This window comes from Vicugna pacos, chromosome 25 (assembly GCF_048564905.1).
Source record: "Vicugna pacos chromosome 25, VicPac4, whole genome shotgun sequence".
NCBI lineage: Eukaryota > Metazoa > Chordata > Mammalia > Artiodactyla > Camelidae > Vicugna > Vicugna pacos.
In genome coordinates, this window is record NC_133011.1 from 38890228 (window position 1) to 38908805 (window position 18578).

Genomic DNA, 18578 nt, shown 5'->3' on the forward strand with positions numbered 1-18578 from the left:
AGTTAGCCTGCAGTGAAGGTGTGTCACTCTGCCAGGCTTGGCACACACCTTCCCTTGGTCTCCACAGCAGCCCTAAAAGGCAAACACTGTGATCAGCCCGGATTTGCGGATAAGGAAACCGAGGCTTAGAGAATTTGTTTACCTGCCAAAGTCTCGCAGCCCATCCAGGGCAGGGGTGCCGCCTGAACCCAGGATGCCAATCCCCTCCCCCTGAAAAGGCCTGGGACTGGGAGTGGCCTTGCACACACCTGGGAAACAGCCTCCAATGTAAAGCATCTCTGGATGCTTTCAAGATTGTCTCCTGGTGTTCTGTGTGTCTTCAGTTTTACTGTATCAAGTCTACACAGGGTCCTATTTGTTTATGCTGCTTGGAATTTCCTGTGCCTTTCCAGTGAGAGTGTCCATCTGGCTCTTTCCAAAAACCCTCTAGGTGATCTCGATAGCCTACTGTTTAACGGCCATAATTCTTACAGCTCTGCACTTCTTCCAGTGTGGAAGTAGTATTGCCTTTAAGATACCTGATGCCAAGAACTGGAACATCTTCTCTGATCCATGTGCAGCTGGGGCCTGGTTTGAGGCTGTTGGCCCAAGGGTCATCATTTTCCCACAGCCACTTTTGTCTTACTTGCTCAGCCTGGGAGCTCCTCTTCGTCATGAGCACCAGACCTAGATCAGTGTCAGGGCACCTTGGTTCTCGGGAGGAAATGTGTGCCCTCCTCCATCCCAGTGGTAGGAAGCTAAGCCCCTCGTCCTCTCCCAGCGCTGTGGGACAGGAGGCGCATGTGCTCCATTTCCAGCGTTGCTGTAGTGTTCCGAAAGCCTCGCGTCCCTGTGGGGTTCCAACTGCAGTTTCTAACCTCACGTCCTGAGCAGCGCATCCTTCCCCCCAGGGAACTGGAGCGACCGGGTCATTAGGCTACTTGAGCCCCTCCCCTGGCGGCCGCTGTCCTGGCTCCTGTGCTCCTTCTTGCCTGGTCCAGGTCCCTCCTTGTCTCAGGACCCTGAAGAGGTCCTGCCCTTTCTGCCAGCCCAGAAATGCGTTTCTCGCATGGTTTTGATTATGTATAGTTAGTTGCTAGAGTGGAAGGATTTTCAGAGAATCAGCCCATGACTTTGCTAGAACCTGCAGACATTCACTGGCGCCTTGAAGCAGAGAGTCAGTGTCTGGATGCTCTGTCTGTGGCTGCCCTAGGGGCGGACCGAACATCCTCTTGTTGTCGAGTCAAGTCTCCACAAAGTGGTTGTCAGCTCTCTTGCAGAAATGGTTGCCTACTGTGCAAGAGAGTTCCCAGAATTACTGGTTGGTGGCCTAATGCACTTGGGAGAATGCTGGACCATAGGAGGATTGCCTGCCAAAGTTGGAAGCGGCTAAGCACCCTGCTTTCCTTCGTCACTCAGTGCTGTTTACCGGGACTGCCTACATGTCCGGCCTCGCGCTGTGCGGCAGTGAGCGAGACAAGACCTCGCCCTCAGAGGGAGTGCGCCCCGTGAAGTCTAAACTATAGGAGTGGGGATTTATTGCAAAAATCTTGGTAACGGCAAGAGTGGGCACAATATAATTTTCTTTCAACAAAGGGACTGTTCACCTGAAGTGTGCCCATTCAGTAGAACACTTAAGCATCTGAAAGAGAAATAAATGAGGCACCTCGCTAAGTGTCCGTACAGAACGATGTTCACCACGTAGCCACTAAAAAGGCAGGTCACAGAGGTGCACCAGTTGTATGTATGGGCGCACGTGGTCTGGCAAAGTAGACATGGCAAGCCACTGACCTGGTTTCTGCCGGGGCGGGGGAGGTGACGCTCCCGGGGCTTGCCTGGTCACCACAGAAAAGTCCAAAAGGAGCAAGGCTAACCCTTGCGGCAGGAAGGAAAGGCACTCAGGAGTCAGCAGCCATCCGCCTGGGGAGCACTGAGCCCCAGTAACGGGAAGCCAGGAGCGCACAGGGGGCCCAGGGGCCGCAGTGGAGCCCAGCCCAGGCCCTGGCCTTGGTCCGGGAGGAGAACAGGGCATCCTCACAGTCCCACAGGGATGGGCCGGCACCCAGAGAGGCAGGAAGGGTGTGTCCGCACTAAGGCAATGGTCAGGGTGTGGCAGCAGAGGCCACACAACACCCTCTAGGGACTTCAGCCCTGTGGCCACCACTCTGTCCACATCAGCGCAGGTTTCAGCGAGGGTGGCCAACACTCTCTTCTAGAGGCCTGGGAGGCCACGTGGAGGGGCTGAGGTCAGGCCAAGGCGGGACTGGGCCAGCAAAGTGGAAGGGGTGAGGGGGTGCCAGGCAAGGTGAGGAGAGGGCAGACACGGAGTGGAGAACAGGGTGCAGAAGGTGAACGCAAATGCCGCCCTCGCAGGGGAGCACCACCGCAAGGACGTCCCCCCAGCCGGCTGACACGAGAGCCGCTCAGCAGGCACTTGGCATGGCCCCTGCGCGCTCCAGGCCAACTCGGGCCACCCCCTCCCCGGTTTCCTCCAGGAATCCTCATCAAATGACCGGCAGCCACATTCGGCAGCATGCAAAAGGACCAGTGGAATTCATCCCAGGAGTAAAGGCTGGCTTCGCACCCCCAAGTCAAGGACTTGCCATCGGACGATAACCCCGTCCGTAGCATGCAGACGAAAATCACACCCCCGCCTGCGCAGACGCAGAAAGAGCATTTAACAGAAGTCAGCGCTGCTGCCATGGAGGAGAAATACTCCACAAACCAGGAGCAGAAGGGACTTTCTTCACAGATACAGGACATCCACTGAAAGCCCACAGCTAACACCATCCTGAAGAGGGAAGACTGGCTGCTGTCCGCCTAAGACCAGGAACAAGCGTGTCTGCTCCGACCGCTCCCATTCACGTAGTCCTGGAGGTTCCAGCCAGAGCAGCTAGGCTCTCAGAATGAGCGGAAGTCATCCGAGTTGGAACAGAAGGAGGAAAGCTCTCTCTATTCACAGATCATACGATCTTGTCTAGAAAATGTCCTAAGGAGATCATTTTAAAAGTACTACGTCTAATGGAGTCGTCCAGCAATATCTCAAGATACAAGTACATGATCCAAAATCAGTCGTATTTCTCTTCATTTGTAATGCCAAATCCAAAAATACAATTAAGAAACCCATTCCACTTTGCAAGAGCATCAAAAGAGTGTAACCCCTAGGAATTAAAAGATGTTCAAGATTTATACTCAGAAAACCACAAAGCACCATGGAAAGAAATTAAAGAAGAGCTACAGAGTTGGAAAGCATCCTGCACCCACGAATCAGAAGATGCTGTCTTGCTCCCGTGGCGACACTCCTCATACAGGTCTCCAGACTCGATGCAACCCCTATGAAGACTCCAGCGGACTTCTTCGTAGAAAGTGCCAGGCTGATTCTAAAATTCACAGGGAACGCAAGGAACCCAGAATAGCAACATACTCTTAAAAAAGGACAAAGTAGGAGGACTCACACCTCCCGATTTCAAAACTTACTACAAAGCCACATTAATCAAGACAGTGTGGTCCTGGCACCAGGACAGACGGACAGACCAGTGGAGGAGGACTGAGAGCCCAGGGATGACACGGCCCCTCTGTGGTCAACTGAGCTCTCACCAGGGCGCCAGGAGCAACCAGTGGGAAGAATCTATTTTCAAGGAATGATGTGGGGACAACTTTACAGCCATGTGGAGAAAGCAAAACTGGACTTTACCTCAGACCAGATACGAAAACTAACTCCAGTGGACCAACGTCCTAATCATAAGAGCTAACACTGTAAAACCTTAGAAGGAATCATAAAGGTAACTCTTCAGGATCCTGGATCTTGCAAAGGATTCTTACATATGACAGGCAGGGCATGAGACCAAATGAAGAACCAGAGACTCTGGACTTCATCAAAGTTAAAAACGTTTGTTCTCGAAAGGACACTCCCAAGAGAGTGAAAAGACAAGCCGCAGAAGAGGGGGAAGTATTTGCATATCATATGACTGATAAGATCCTTGTGTTCTGAGTATACACAATGCGATTACAACTCAGTAGTCAACAGACAACCCAACTGTTAACTGGGAAAATTATTTGAAGGGACATTTCTCCAAGGAAGCTGCCCTAACAGATGACCAACACACACGTGAAAAGATGCTCAGACTCACGAGCCATCAAGGAAGTGCAAGTCAAATGACGGTGAGGTGCCCCACACACCCACTCAGAGGGCCAGAATCAAGAAACCAGGAAACATCAAGTGCTGGTGAGGAGTGGAGAGAGCAGAACCTCACCCATCGCTGGTGGGGATGTAAAATGGTGCAGCCACTTTGGGAACAGCCTGACAGCTCTTCAAATGCTTGCCGAGTGAACACAGGACCCAACCACTCCACCACTAGGCATACACCCAAGAGAATTAAAGACCTATGTCCACATAAACATCTTTACACACATGTTGACAACAGCATTATCCATAATGACCACAGGTAGGAACAACCCAAATGCCTATCAACTGAAGGAGAGATAAACCAAATGAAGTGAAACCGCACAGTGGAGTATTATTTAGCCAGGAAAAGGAAGTGCTGAAACACACCACAACATGGATGAACTGTGAAAGCGTTGTGGTAAGTTAAAGAAGCCAGTCACAGAAGACTCCGCATTATCTGATTCTATTCACAGGAAATGTCCAGGACAGGGAAACTTACAGGGACAGGAAGTACATTACTGGTTGCCTAGTGATGGGAGAGTGTGCAGGGAGAGGTGAGCCTGGGCAGTACAAAGGGATAATCGCTAAACGGGTATGAAGTTTCTTTTCGAGGTGATATAAATATTCTAAAATTGACTATGGTGATGGTTGACATATCTGTGAATAAACTAAAAATTACTGAATTGCATACATTAAATAAGCAAATGGCACAGTATGTAAACTATCTCAATAAAGTTATTTAAACAAAGGAACAAAGTGATGACACAGTTGCCCTGTGGGTGAACCCTGAAATAAGTGTGCCAAGTGAGAGAAGCCAGACACAAAAGGCCAAGGATCTCACAGTTCCTTCTGTGTGGAACATCGAGGGATGGGTGATTCCATGTGCCAGCGCAGCTAAGCTCTGGTGTTCAGCTCATTGGTCAGACACCAATCTAGATGTTGCTCCAAAGGTATTTTTCAATGCAATTAAGTTCTTAATCAGAGGACTTTGAGTAAAGCAGAATATCCACCATAACGTGGGTGGGCCTCACCCAGTCAGATGAAGGCCTTAGGAGCAAAGATCGAGGATCCCCAAAGTAGAAGACAATCTCCCTGGAGGCTGACAACACAGACACCCTGCCTGGGTTTCCAGCCTACAGCCCTGTGGAATTCAGCTTCGAGGCTGCCACACAAGCCTCAGCAGAATTTCTAACCTGCCACCCCGCCCCACAGATTTGAGGCCTGCCAGCACCTGCAAGCGGGTGGACCGGTTCCTAAAAACAATTGCCTCCTTCCACTGTCTTCTCTTTCTCTCTCCCCTCTTCCCTCCACCCCTCCCTCTCTCACAATAGATACTCATGTATCCCATTGGTTCTGTTTCTCTGCCAGAGATACCCAGCACAGGCAAATCCACAGAGACCAAAAGCAGCTTAGTGGTTGCCAAGGACTGTGGAGGGTGAATGGGGAGTGACTGCATGTTCGATGCAGGGCTTCCTTTGGGGCAGAAGATATTCTGGACTCAGACAGTGGTGATGGCTGCACAGCACTGTGAATGTACTAGAAGACGCTGAATTCCACCCTTGTGGAACACTGAGCACGATGGAATGTGAATTTCAGCTCAGTCACTTCAACTCGGGTGTTGATTTAAAGGAGAGTGAAGACAGTCTGACTCCTGTGCCGTCCACACCTTCTTCTGACACCGGCCACATGTACGCCGAGAGTGACGACAGCAGCCTGCATCGACATATCCCTGCCACGTCAAGGATGTCCCCAGCTAGCTTCAGGGCCCCCGCCCTTCTAGGATGTCAGCATCTGGGGACACATTCTGTCCCATGTAGGAAGCCAGTGGCCACCTAGAGAGACAGCTTCAGTCCCGTAGAACCTGCCTGACCGACTCACGCAGGGCACTGGACACAGTCTCCACGGCTGGCCCTAACCACCCATGTACCACCACGTAGCTGGGCACCCTCTCTGCTTCTGTTGTTCCAACCTGGAAACTGGAAAGATGGAGGCTCAGGTGGTCTCAGGTACCTGTGGTCCAAGTCGAGCTGGGACCAGTCTTCCCGCGGGCATGTAGACTATGCCCTGGGACTGTTTTGTTTTTGACTAGAATACTCAATCTCTGTTCCCTCAAGTGGCAATATAATTTGTCCATGTGTGAGTGGTGCCTAACAAGGAAAACAATGGATCAGAGCTAACACCACAAAGAAATCCGAGTACACAGTAACCAAACCATCATGCTCTTTATTTCTCCCTCCAAACAAGCCCTAAATGGGTGACTTGCCAACTGGGGACCCCGTGGGTCACTGTCTCTGCCTCACAAAAGAGCAAAGGACAGCCAACCGGCTCTGGGGAATGGGGAGATGGTAAGACCCTCCAAAGGCAGCTTCTCATGTCAGTGTATTGCTGACCACAATGGAGGCAAAGCTCAGGAAAAAGGTTGACTGCCCTAATCGCACAGTTCCTTCCAATTCCTCCTCGATTGTCATTTCGGGAAGGATGTCCCTCTCAAGATTAGTAATACCCCCCTCATTGCAGGTCATACCATTACAGCAACGAACAAAATAGAAAGAGTTAGAATGAAAGTATTTTCTCCTGGGGGCTTCAGGAGGCTGCTGAGAGGGGTGCACAAATGTGCAGTTGTTTGTGCAGTTCTTGTAAACGAATAATTCACGTTCATCGTAACCTAAAAAAGTAAAGATGACAATCATTGATTTCTCGTTTTCTGCTTGCAAATATCAAAGCACGTTTATCCTAACTAGCTCCATCCCTCACACGTTGTTACACTGCCTGAAATTCTTGATTGAGAAGATGATCCCAGTCCACTTAGGGTTCGATGACTCCATGACACCTTCTCCTGGAGATGTTGTCTCTCTACACTGCCCCCTCATCTCTGTATCTGGCCTCCCTATGAAGTTTCCTGGTGCCCGGTCACGGAGCTGTACAAACGCATCGTCCTGTTCACTATTTGCTCTAAGAATTCTAGGGATCCGGAAGCAGAACGGAGCCCAGGAAACATGTTTTGCTGATGTCCCAAGGTCACACAGACCCTCCAAGCAGAGGGCCCTTGTCATCTGGCCTCCAGCTGACTTTCTGCAGTTGGCATCACCCTGCTAGAATGGGCTCCCGCCGCACCCCTCTGCCTGCCATTCCCCGCCCCTGGCCCAGCACAGAGGCTGACGCACATTCACACCCACCTGCTCCCCAATGCAGACCTGGTGCACCGTCCCAAGTACAGTCCCACTGGGACACCTGCGAGCACCTTTGCTGGAGGACTAGCCAGTGACCTCGACCAGCCAAAGCCCTGTTCAGGCTCCACCTGAGGCCTGGCTCGAGAGTCCCCGAGTTAAGCCGCCGCGGCCTCACTCACCAGTTCTGTTCCCCTAGCCTCACACAGACACCTCCTCCCGGAGCTCACCGGGGGCACCGACCCACTCGGGCGTCTGCGCCTGCCTCAGAAAGTGCTGAGGGCTGCGCCCCACGCGCCTGCTTTCCTTGATTTTCCGTTTGTGCCAAAGAGCTTGCTGAACACCCACATTCTACAGAAAAGCGCACAATCGCAGGGCGACAGCTTCACGGAGCCTCCCGAAGCGCGCGTAACCGCAGAGCAGCATCCTGCTGCAGAAGCAGCCCTGGGTGGAAAGCCCCGCGTTCCTCCCTCGGTTCCTCGACTCAGGCACGAGACGCGCCACGGCCGGAGGCGAGGAGGAAGCGCCGGCTTTCCGAGCCTCCACGGGACTCGGCCTGCTTTTGAATCAAGGGAAAGGAAATCCACGTGCGCTGCTCGTTTTTGCGTCTGCCGCCCCTTCTCTGCGGGGCTCTGTGCGGTCCGGCCCTGCCCCTGGCGAGGCCGCGCGGCGCTCCCTCTCGCGGTTGCGTACTTCCCACCGACGGACACACCTCACTTCACTGCGGATGGACACGGGGCTGCTTCCGGGTTTTGTCGACCCCAAGCGGTGCTGCAGCGACTGCTCTCGTCCTTGTCTTGGCGGACACTGTTCACGAGCCTTCCGACTGCTTGTGCCTGTTCAGGCTCCAAAGGAGCGCGCACACGTCAGCGTCTCGCCACGTCCTGGACTTTGAATGGTCAGTCATTCCTTCTGGAGTCATCGTATCACGCTTTTATGTTGCATTTTCACCAAAAAGAATCACGTCCAAAGATGTCTGTTTTATTTGTTACCAGTTCAGAACTCATTTTCTGGCAAACTGCCTTCATGCCTTTTGCTCAAATTTCTACTGGGTGATCAGCTATTTTAGTTACTGATTGGACAGAAGAGGTTCTTTCTGCATTAAACACAGTCTATATTTCGTTTCCACTCTACCGTTGTAAAATCACTAATAAAGTGTGAGCCCAGGAAACCCTAAACTTGACTCCCTAAATACAGAGCCCCAGCCCAGCGCTCGTTCTGTCTCCTGCAGACCTCGCACTGTGCCTCTAGGTGTCCCCTGCAGGCCAACAAGCCTCCTCCCCACTCCAGGGCAGGGTCAGCTTCGTCACAAAGCCTCTCCGTGGACACTCTGCTTCCTGCGTTTGCCCTCCTCCTCTACTGGTCTGTCTTCGATCCCGAGCCCAGCACCACTCCGTCCTAGTGAACGGAGTGGCGTAAGTGCTGTCGGTACTTGACAGTGCCAGGTCCCCAGCGCCTTTCTTCTCCCACTAGGCTGCTATGGTCATTCCTAACCCTCTCCACTTCCACAGATGTTTGAACATCTGGAATCAGCTTTCAGCACGCGCGCGCGCACACCCTGCTGAGATTCTGGTTACAACTTTATCGAATTTGTAGATTAATCTCGGCTCTGTAGGGGCTCTTGATCCACAAGCTCGGTTTGTCCTTCTGTCGGTTTAAGGGTTTAACTTCAATAGTGATTCTGCAGTTTCAGTGTGGAAATTCTGCACAAATCTAGTTGGACTTCTTCCCAGGTAGTGAGTGATACCTTGGTGCTTGTAAACAAGCTATGCTTTTTAGTAAATTTCATTTTCAATTTGTCAGTCGGGGCCTGTAAAAACAAAACTGACTTTTTAAATTGATTCTTGAATATTGACCTTCTACCCAGGGCCCTTTGTAAATTCACTTGTTTTTTCCAAAGCTTGTGGTTTTCAGTGACTAGTAGCAGTGTAATTCCTGTCTTTCCAATCACCATGTATGCTGTTTCTTGCTCTGGCCTACGTGAACCAACCATGAACTTGGTTCCGTGGGGAGCAGAGGCAGTGACAGCAGGCATCGTACCCCTCTGTGACTCAGGAAAAGAACTTTTCACATTCTCGTTGAACTACCACTGTTCTATGAGAGAAATTTTCCCTTCTGCTTCCATTTCCTCACAGGTTTCTTCCTAACTGGGAAAGGCTGTGGGGTTTTATCACAAAGGTTTCAGCCTGTTGGTCATCACGCCACGATGTTTCATTTTCCCTTTGTTCACGCGATGAACTGAACTAGTGGGTTTCAAACTGTAAGGCACCACGCAGCTCTGTGATTGCTCCCCTCCTGTGTGCCATGGCTTACATGGCGAGGGCGCCTTCATCCCAGATGATGAATGAATACTGACAAATTCTTCTCAGCTCAAGTCCACGCTTCATTCAGAGGCTGCTCATCTTCCCTATTGTTCCTGTCCTGACTCAGGATCCCATCCCCGAAAGGCGCGCGTCAGAGCTCCTGCAGCTCATGCAGACCCGGGTTCTACTGTCTGGCAGGTGTCTCTGCGTCTCTAGGCACAAGAGACGACCGCCAGCGACTCCCCAGTCTCCTGGTGTCTTTGCTGGGTGTTTGTCAGGTGTATGCTGTGACCGTGAGCATGCTGGTGAGAGGCTCCTCCCTGCTTCTGCGGAAGGGGTTGTGTAAGCTTGGGGTGACTCCTCCCACGATACTAGTGAGGTATTGCCAGGGAAGCAATCTCTGGCTCACAGAGTTTTCAGAAAGGACTCAGGGCACTTCAGTCTTACATTCTCATTGCCAGAAAGAGGTGGTTAACAGTGTTTTTCAAGTTTTTGTTCGTTTCATCAGGAATCTCGCATTTACCACAGGGAGTATATTCGTAACAGCCACGTTTTCTTTATAAGGTCTGTCAGGGCACCAACTGACGCCTCCCCTCCCATTTCTGACATTGGCTATGCAAATTTCATTTTATTTAATTTTTGTTCATTTCTTACTCTGTTTTACAAATAACATGAATCTTTCCAAAAAACCAACTCTGGCTTTGTGGATTTACCTCTTGTTCATTTCTGAGCCAACTCCTGGGAACATGGTCTCGGGATGGAGACACAACAGGCCAAGGCCATGGGCTGGGTGCAGAGAAAGAACACACTGGCCCTGCCCCTGAAACTACTCAGGTGGAGTGACTAGTTCACCAGGTGGAGGAAAGACAAATTGGTACTTACGAGATGAGATGGTCAAACAGCGCCTAATTTCATAAGGACAGACTCTAATATTTGAACAATAGAAGGTGTTCGTGACCCAACAATCATAGCATTTCAAATTATAGGTCCCTAGAGAAAAAGACAGCGGTGTCAGTCAGGCTCCTGCCCAACGTGCCTTTTTCCTCCACCTTTCCACCCACTGCACCCCTCCAGCAGCTGGCCCCTTCCCTCAGCATCAGAGGACATCCTGAGGCCTGCCCTGCTCAGCCCTCACTGGGCTCTGTGTCAGGGCAGGGCTAGCTCCCTGCACAGAAGCCTGGTACACCCAGGACATTTTCTCGTTCTCAGACACAGGTTCTCAGGAACGCCTGCAGGTGGCCAGGTGTGTGAACCCTCCACTCTATTGACTGGACCCAATTTTTCAAGGAAGGCCTGAGAATCTAAGAGGCCACCCGCCCCGAATTCCCTGCACTCAGCCACCCCTGCCTGTTCCAGATGGGGAAAGGCCCCAGCTAGAGACACCACCCTCTCTGGTCCCTGGGTCCACAGGTCCTCGGAGAAAGCCTTCCTCCATCCTGACCCTCCCCTTGCTCACGGACACTCTCTAGCCCACCCTGTGGTCACCAGCTGCACTGGCAGTGCAGATCTCAGCTGGCTAAGATGATGAAAACTCCATTCAGACCTTTACCATGACCCCAATTCAGTGACGCCTCCTCCCCTCTAAGGCAGAGAAGACTGATACTCACAGGCTTCAGGATCAATGTCACCGTGCGGCCACCCCATGAAGAGGAGGAAGGCAAAGAGGAGCTTCATCCCTGTGGGAGCTTGAACCTGGAGGGAGGAGATCCAGGGTGCAAGTCAGTGAGGGCAGGGCTCCTTGTAGGGGCTTCTGGGCTCCCAGCTCCAACCAGCACATGGGTCCCGGACACTCTTCCTACCTACCCTCACCTCCCGCTCTGGGCTGGGCGCTCCTCCGGGCAGGGCCTGGCCAGCAGGCCTTTGCCACACACAAAGGCTTTGCCAAGCTCAAGCCTTCATCTCAGACCAAGACATCCTTCCTGCTCTCCATCTGGCAGAGCACAGCCACGGCAGCGAGGTCCTGTGGCTGTTTCCACGCGGACTACACCCCAGGGCCGCACACCCCCAAATGTTTCTCCTTGTCTACTCGTTGACGCCCCACCTCAAGAGCAACCTGGGGAAAGTGCTGGAACATTGTCCTCTGAGGTATTTCCTGCCTGTACAAGGACCAGGAAACACGTAGGGCTGGGACCAGAGGAGGGGAACTAGTAATGAGGATGCCAGAAGCCTAACTTGCCCTGTGGCTAGGAAGTGTGGGCCCCGTGCAGTCCTGTCTCCCTGGGCCTGGGCATCACACAGCCCTGAATTACTGCCGTGGGCAGGGCGGCCTGGGGCTCTTCACGCCTGAGCCGGGACACTAGCACTTGCTGGAGGGGCAGCCCCCAGGCACCAGGCAGTGCCTGCACCTGAAACATCACTTGCGGGGACCCCCTGCACCCTCACCGCCGCCAACGCCTATGGCCTCTGGGGAACCTGCCTCCCCCAGCCCCAGGCAGCCTCACTCCCTGGGGCGCCCCTTCTCCCTTGCCGGGAGCGTGACATGCTCTCGGCGGGCGCTCTGTGCGGCTCCTCTCTGAGGGGAGCTCCTCGCCTGCTGCCGCCTGTCAACCCGAGGAGACCCACCCGGGTGGTGGCAGCCCGTGGTGTGCAGCCCCCACGGATCCAGCTGAGGGGCCCCCGACGGGGTCTGACTGTGCAGCAGGCAGCCATGCCCCTGAGGCGGGCGCCCAGAGGTCCCGCCCCCGGCCCCCTGCTTCCCCAAGTGCAGCTCTCAGCCCAGCTGCAGCCCAGGCCTTCCCACTTGGGATGGAACCCAGGTAGAAGCTCCCGAGTACGGAGGATCGGGGTGAAGGCGGGTCAGCGCCAGGGCCCTGGAGGGGCTGCTCCTTTGCCCAGCCAGCCCGCCCCCAGTGTGGACCCCCAACCTCTCCAGGCAAAGATCCTCCTCCCCTGTAGCCCCTTCCCACTCGGTGCTGCCTGCCTTCCCTGCATCTGTCCCTTCCCTCAGCCACTCTTGCTCCCGGGCCGGTCTCGTGAGCAGCTAGCGACCCAGAGCCAATGTAGTGAGGCCCTCTTCTCCCACTCGCCACACCAGACACTCCAGACATTTCTGTGCTGCAAATACCCAGAGAAGATGCTGACCACGACTCGTCAGATGTCTTCACCGACGCCCCACTGAGGTCTTTAGACAGGCGGCAAATATCTAAGGGCTCAGATGAGGGACGCGGCAGAAATCAGACTGGAAAGTGTCCAGAAGCACCACGACTGCCGGCACCATCTGTGAACGGCCAGTGCTCAGAGGTTCAGGGTCTGACAGCTGAACAGGTCCTGGAAATAAAGCCAGGGCCCCTGAAAAGTGGAGAGTGGGAACTGAAATCCTCACACAGAACAGGATTCATCCAAGAGTGAAAGTGTCACAGAGCAAAATGAACCACACTGCCTAAGATCGGCTTGGGCAGAGTCAACTCTTCCTGGCTTCCCATCGCCCAGAGACAGAATCCCGTGCCCTCAGCACAAACCATGCAACCTCCCAGAAACCTGCCGATCTGAGAGCTGCGTGGAGCTCAGGCTGAAGACAGAAGTTCCCACGTGCACAGGCAACAGGAGCAAGAGCTACAGATGTGAGAGGCTCTCAGCCAAAACGCAGCAGAGTCAGCCCAGACGTCGCCAGGGGCCGCTCAGCGCTGCCACCCACCCCACCCACACCCAACCCGGCTTGGGTCCTGAGCCGACGGAGTGGCCGGGCCCTCCCACAGCCCCCCTGCCAGAGGAGAGAGCAGGCATCCTCTGTGGTAACAAAGCCACCAACGTGCTGGCCAAGGTCTATGCAAGTCCAGAGTCTCTGTGAAAAACCACAAGACGCAGAAGAGGCAGGACTGGAGAACTGCTATGCAAGAAAGCAGCGGTAGAAGGCAACCCCACTTCACCCAGAGGCTGATGTCAGCATCTAAGTGCTTGTAATTCATTATAATGAAAATGTAAGGAGAAAGTGGTAACAAAAACAATTTTAAAAACATGAAAATCTCCAACAGTGAAACAGCATTGATGGGGCTCAGGGCAGGCAGCCCCCAAATTTGCCAAGATGGTATATTGATTACTTGGAATTAAAGTTGCTTGAGAAACACCCAGTACAGGAGGAACGCTCTGAGCCTCCCTGCTTCCCCTGCAAGCAGGAAAGAACGTCCCCCAGGGAATGCATTCTCCCTACGTGGGAAGGGTTGGAGGGCATCGTTATCATCAAAGACGGGGATTTCGTGCTGACCAAGGTGCAAAAAGGAACCTGGTCACTTCTTCATTAATTTGCTACCCCCAGCAAAAATTCATTTGTTTTTATAAATCTTCACACATCATTGATTCTCTGTCTAAAATGTATATAAACTGTCTCACTCAGTCCCTTTTTTAGGTCCTATACCTATGGGGCCTCCTTATCTTCAAAATTAAATGTTTCCTCCTGTTAATCTGTCTCATATCAATTTGATTAGACCAGCCAAAGGAACCTAGAGAGGTATAGGAAAAGCTTTCCTCCCCTACATCATCATGAGAATCAAACAGACATTCTGAAACAGAAAGAATATCTAACAGCAAAAAACTCACTGGAAGGGATGCACAGCCAAGCAGACGCAGTGAACTACAACAGTGGAAAACGTGAAGACAGGCCCACAGGAAACACCCAAACTGACTCCCAGAGAGAGAGAAACATGGGAGTGAACAGCACTGGGGAAACGAGACTCACAAATGAGAGTCCGACAGCCGCCATCCACCGAGCCGGAGTCCTAGGAGGAGAGGACGGAGAAACAGACGCACATCTCTGAAGAGACGCTGGAGGACACAGCCAGCTTCCAGGATGAACGCAGGGCATCAGCCCACAGCCCACAAAGTTCAGCACAGCAGGGCCCAAGCAGAAGAGACGTAAGGAAGACCAAGCTCAGACGCACCGCAGCTGAACCGTGGAAAACGATGTTTAATCAGTGAAAACTGGAACATCTCCCAGAGGAAAGCCAGGCAGCAACTTGAGGCAGCAACAGTCCCACCGACTGCTGGTCTTTCAACACAAACCACGAGAAACAGAAAACCTCAAGGACAATCACGCCTAAACGCTGTAGAAAGAAGACACCTACCACCAAGACTTCTATTCTACTTAACGGAAAATATACTTAAAAATGAAGACAAAATGAATATGGTTTGATGCAAAAAAGGTTCGGAAGCCTCCTTACCAGCAGATCTCACTACGAGAAACACTGACTGTGCAACACGTTTAGAAATAAGACATATGACATCCAGAGCCCAAAGCCGAGGTAATGGGACTGAGATGTGGAAACAGCTCCGTTAGTCTCAGCCAGAGAAGACTTCAACATAAAGAGTCTCTCAAGAGATAAAGGGGCGTGGAGAATTCGTGTCCATCAGGCATTTTTGGAAACACAAGTCAGGGCACTGTTTCTACTACAGCCATCTTATGCAAGAGAATCAGTCACTTCACCTGTTCGGAAATTAAGAACACAATTTCAAATAATCAACACCCCCACGCACCCTCCCGATTATTCCCGGTAGAAAACACAAAATAGTTTGGGCAGCATGATAATAAACATATTACAAGTCAAAACCAGAGCGAAACAGCCTCAAGCCCTGGCAGGAGAAGGAGGACTGACAAGCGTAATTAGAAACGCACCAAGACTGAAGACTTAAGAATCGCCCTTCTCACGTCAAAAACCAGGAAAGCGACACCAAACTCAACCAAAACACAGGGGCCCCGGAGAACACAAAGCAGAAGCTGGAAGGTGGGGAGTCTGCCGCGTGGCAGGTGGGGGCTTGGGACCCCGGAGTGGTACCGCAGGTGGAGGCATTTGGGCTTTGGATGTCTGGCGCCAGTTGGATCCCGGATCCGTAATCCAGGGCATCAGGGCCGAACCCCAGGCCCAAAAGCACTGACCTGAGGACTAGCAGGAGCCTGCAGCACTCCCCCCACCCCGCCTGCGCCCCGCCCAGACCTCTGGACGCTTCCCCCGCCCCCGGCCCCACTGCCCCACAGTCCCCACCCCCACCGGCCCCACCCCCCCAACCCGTTTCTCGCCCAGACTTTCTGGAACCTTCCCCGTCCCCCAACCCCTATCCTGCCCAATCCTCTGGACGCTTCCCCTGCTCCCCTCCGTCCCCGCCCCCCACTCCCCACGGTCCCCACCCCCACCGGCCCCACCCCCCCCAACCCGTTTCTCGCCCAGACTTTCTGGAACCTTCCCCGTCCCCCAACCCCTATCCTGCCCAATCCTCTGGACGCTTCCCCTGCACCCCTCCGTCCCCGCCCCCCACTCCCCACGGTCCCCATCCCCCACCGGCCGCCACCCCCGCACGCCCGAGTCCCGTCCAGGCTTTCTGGAACCTTCCCCGTCCCCCAACCCCTATCCTGCCCAATCCTCTGGACGCTTCCCCTGCACCCCTCCGTCCCCGCCCCCCACTCCCCACGGTCCCCATCCCCCACCGGCCCCCACCCCCGCACGCCCGAGTCCCGCCCAGGCTTTCCGGAACCTTCCCCCACCCCGTCTGTCCCCTCCCACCATCCCCGCCCCCCCCCCCCCCGTTTCCCGTCCAGGCTTTCTGGGACCTTCCTCCGTCCCCCTGCCCGACCCGGTCCCCCGCCCCGAGCTTTGTGACCTTCCGCGGACACGACCTCAAGGGCCCGCACAGCCGGTGTGGCGCGGGGAGCCGCAGGTGGGCGAGGGGAGGCCGGGCGGGCTCCAGGCCCCGTTCTCTCAGCCGCGGGTCGGACGGGCGTCTCCCGACAGGCTTCGCGCGGCTTCCGGAAGGTTCGGCCTGGTCTCGGGGCGGCCCCGTTCTCCAGAGGCGCTTCCCTGAAGGGCCCTGCTGCAGGGGAGGTTCCAGAAGGTCTGGGCGGGAAACGGGGGGGGGGGGGGCGGGGGGAGGGGACAGAGGGGGTGGGGGAAGAGTCCAGAGGTCTGGGCGGGACAGGGGTGGGGGAGGGGGAAGACAGTCCCAGAAGGTCTGGGCAGGACATGGGGAGAAGGGGAGCTCCAGAGACAACCTCTGGGGGAGGTTCCAGAAAGCCTGGGCAGGACTGGGGCAGTGGCGAGGACTTCAGAGTGACCACGCCAAATGCTGGACGGGATACAAAGAAACCAGGTTGTTCACGCATTGCTGGTTACATGAAAAAAATGGCGCAGCAGATGTGTAGAACAGAGTGCAATTCCTTTAAAAACTGAATATGCAATTACCGTAAGATTCCCAAATTCACTTCTGGGTGATTTCCCCAGAGACACTGAAACTGTGTCCACACAGAACACATCCATGGATGTTTACGGCAGCTTTATCTGAAACGCTCGGGAAAAAAACCCAGGTGTCCTACAGTAGTGTGCAAGCCACAGCACTCGCTCACGGGGGTGAGCTGCTCAGCAGGAAAAGCAAAACTATTGCTGGACGTCCCGAGTTGACTGAATACCTAGGGACTCATTCTTAATGACAAATGAGACTCTACCAAGGTTACGTAACACGCTGTTCGTTTTGTATACCATTATAGGGATGACGAAGTTGCAGAAACGGACACGACATCCATATCGCAGGGTTGCACTGTCTGGGGATCTGGGCGGGAAAGAGATTGATGCGTCCTTAGGAGGGATGATTGTGGGGCCAACACCATTCTCTCCCCTCGCTTGGGGAGTGGCACTAACCTAGTTAGTTGTGATACTATAGTTTTGCAAGATAGTGTCAGTGGGAATGACTGAGGAAAGCACACACAGGATCTTTCTGTGTTTTGTGCCCATATATTTGAATATACAAGCATCTCAAAGTAAAACGTTTAATGGAAAGGAAATTTTTAAACAACCAGATCATTACTTGCATTACTATTTAAATGGCTACAGTTAGGAACCCAAGACTTTTGGGATAAGCAAAAGATAATATGTTCTCTTTACTAGAGGCGTGCTTTAGAATAAGGACATGACAAGATTGAAAAAAATATATAGAAAAGGGTCTACAATTTGAATGCTGCCCAAGGGACTCTCTTATACACACACTGAGGCTAAGTGAACATTAACACAGAGCGTTACTTATGTGAAGAACCACATTTTGTAGAGGTGAAGGAATAAAATAGATACCACAGTCATCACAATCCAAATCCACACGTACCTGATAGCACAGGATGAAAATACCTTGGTAGAACTTAGGTTCTAGGTACTGTAGGCAAAACAAAAGCAGTTGCATAGTTGTCATAAACTCATCTGTCTCCATGGATTCTGGACCCTGAAGCAAGGAGACAGAATTTATCGCAGCCCTGGACTACGGTCACCATCGTTCCTCTGAAAAGACCAGACAGTAAATGTCTTCAGCTTCAGAGGCTGTCCAGTCTCTGTCACCCCTACAAAACGTTCTCTTTGTGGGGCTGGAACCAGACACACAGGATGAGTAACCGTACGATCGTCCCTATGATCCAGCAAAGCTTCCGTCACCGACACGTTGGTGGCCTGGGTCGGTCCCACAGGCTCTTGTCTGCCAGCCCCTGCTACAGACGGTCTGAGCAACACTTGCCCAGCGTCGCCAGCCCTGGCACACACCTCATGACACTCGCACGTCCCCCCGCCCGCCCTAGACAAGGACGAGAGCAGTCGCTGCAGCACCGCTTGGGGTCGACAAAACCCGGAAGCAGCCCCGTGTCCATCCGCAGTGAAGTGAGGTGTGTCCGTCGGTGGGAAGTACGCAACCGCGAGAGGGAGCGCCGCGCGGCCTCGCCAGGGGCAGGGCCGGACCGCACAGAGCCCCGCAGAGAAGGGGCGGCAGACGCAAAAACGAGCAGCGCACGTGGATTTCCTTTCCCTTGATTCAAAAGCAGGCCGAGTCCCGCGGAGGCTCGGAAAGCCGGCGCTTCCTCCTCGCCTCCGGCCGTGGCGCGTCTCGTGCCTGAGTCGAGGAACCGAGGGAGGAACGCGGGGCTTTCCACCCAGGGCTGCTTCTGCAGCAGGATGCTGCTCTGCGGTTACGCGCGCTTCGGGAGGCTCCGTGAAGCTGTCGCCCTGCGATTGT

The 18578-nt window shown here is 53.5% G+C and overlaps 2 protein-coding genes across 4 annotated transcripts in view; both read right to left on the reverse strand.

Annotated features, from left to right (window-relative positions):
• Positions 1–18162, reverse strand: part of LY6K (lymphocyte antigen 6 family member K) — a 37753-nt gene extending 19591 nt beyond the window's left edge. The window contains exons 1-3 of one of the 2 annotated variants that reach the window (XM_072949855.1): positions 17688–18162; positions 17072–17141; positions 16150–16409 (exon numbers count right to left, since the gene is read on the reverse strand). In XM_072949855.1, coding sequence (XP_072805956.1) covers positions 16150–16409; positions 17072–17141; positions 17688–17789 — 432 coding nt within the window. In that variant the 5' untranslated portion in view covers positions 17790–18162. The remainder of the gene's footprint in view (positions 1–16149; positions 16410–17071; positions 17142–17687) is intronic. The other variant, XM_072949856.1, reaches the window with a different exon arrangement.
• Positions 6348–12882, reverse strand: GML (glycosylphosphatidylinositol anchored molecule like). Of its 2 annotated transcripts, none has more exons than XM_072949857.1 (4): positions 12696–12882; positions 11222–11306; positions 10497–10604; positions 6348–6809 (listed from the first exon to the last, which is right to left on the reverse strand). In XM_072949857.1, exons 2-4 carry the CDS (start codon positions 11286–11288, stop codon positions 6514–6516), a joined length of 471 nt encoding a protein of 156 aa, XP_072805958.1. In that variant the 5' UTR covers positions 11289–11306; positions 12696–12882; the 3' UTR covers positions 6348–6513. The 2 variants fall into 2 exon arrangements, with proteins under 2 accessions (XP_072805958.1, XP_072805959.1); XM_072949858.1 differs by having other exon boundaries at positions 12679–12700.
• Positions 18163–18578: the final 416 nt, after the last annotated feature.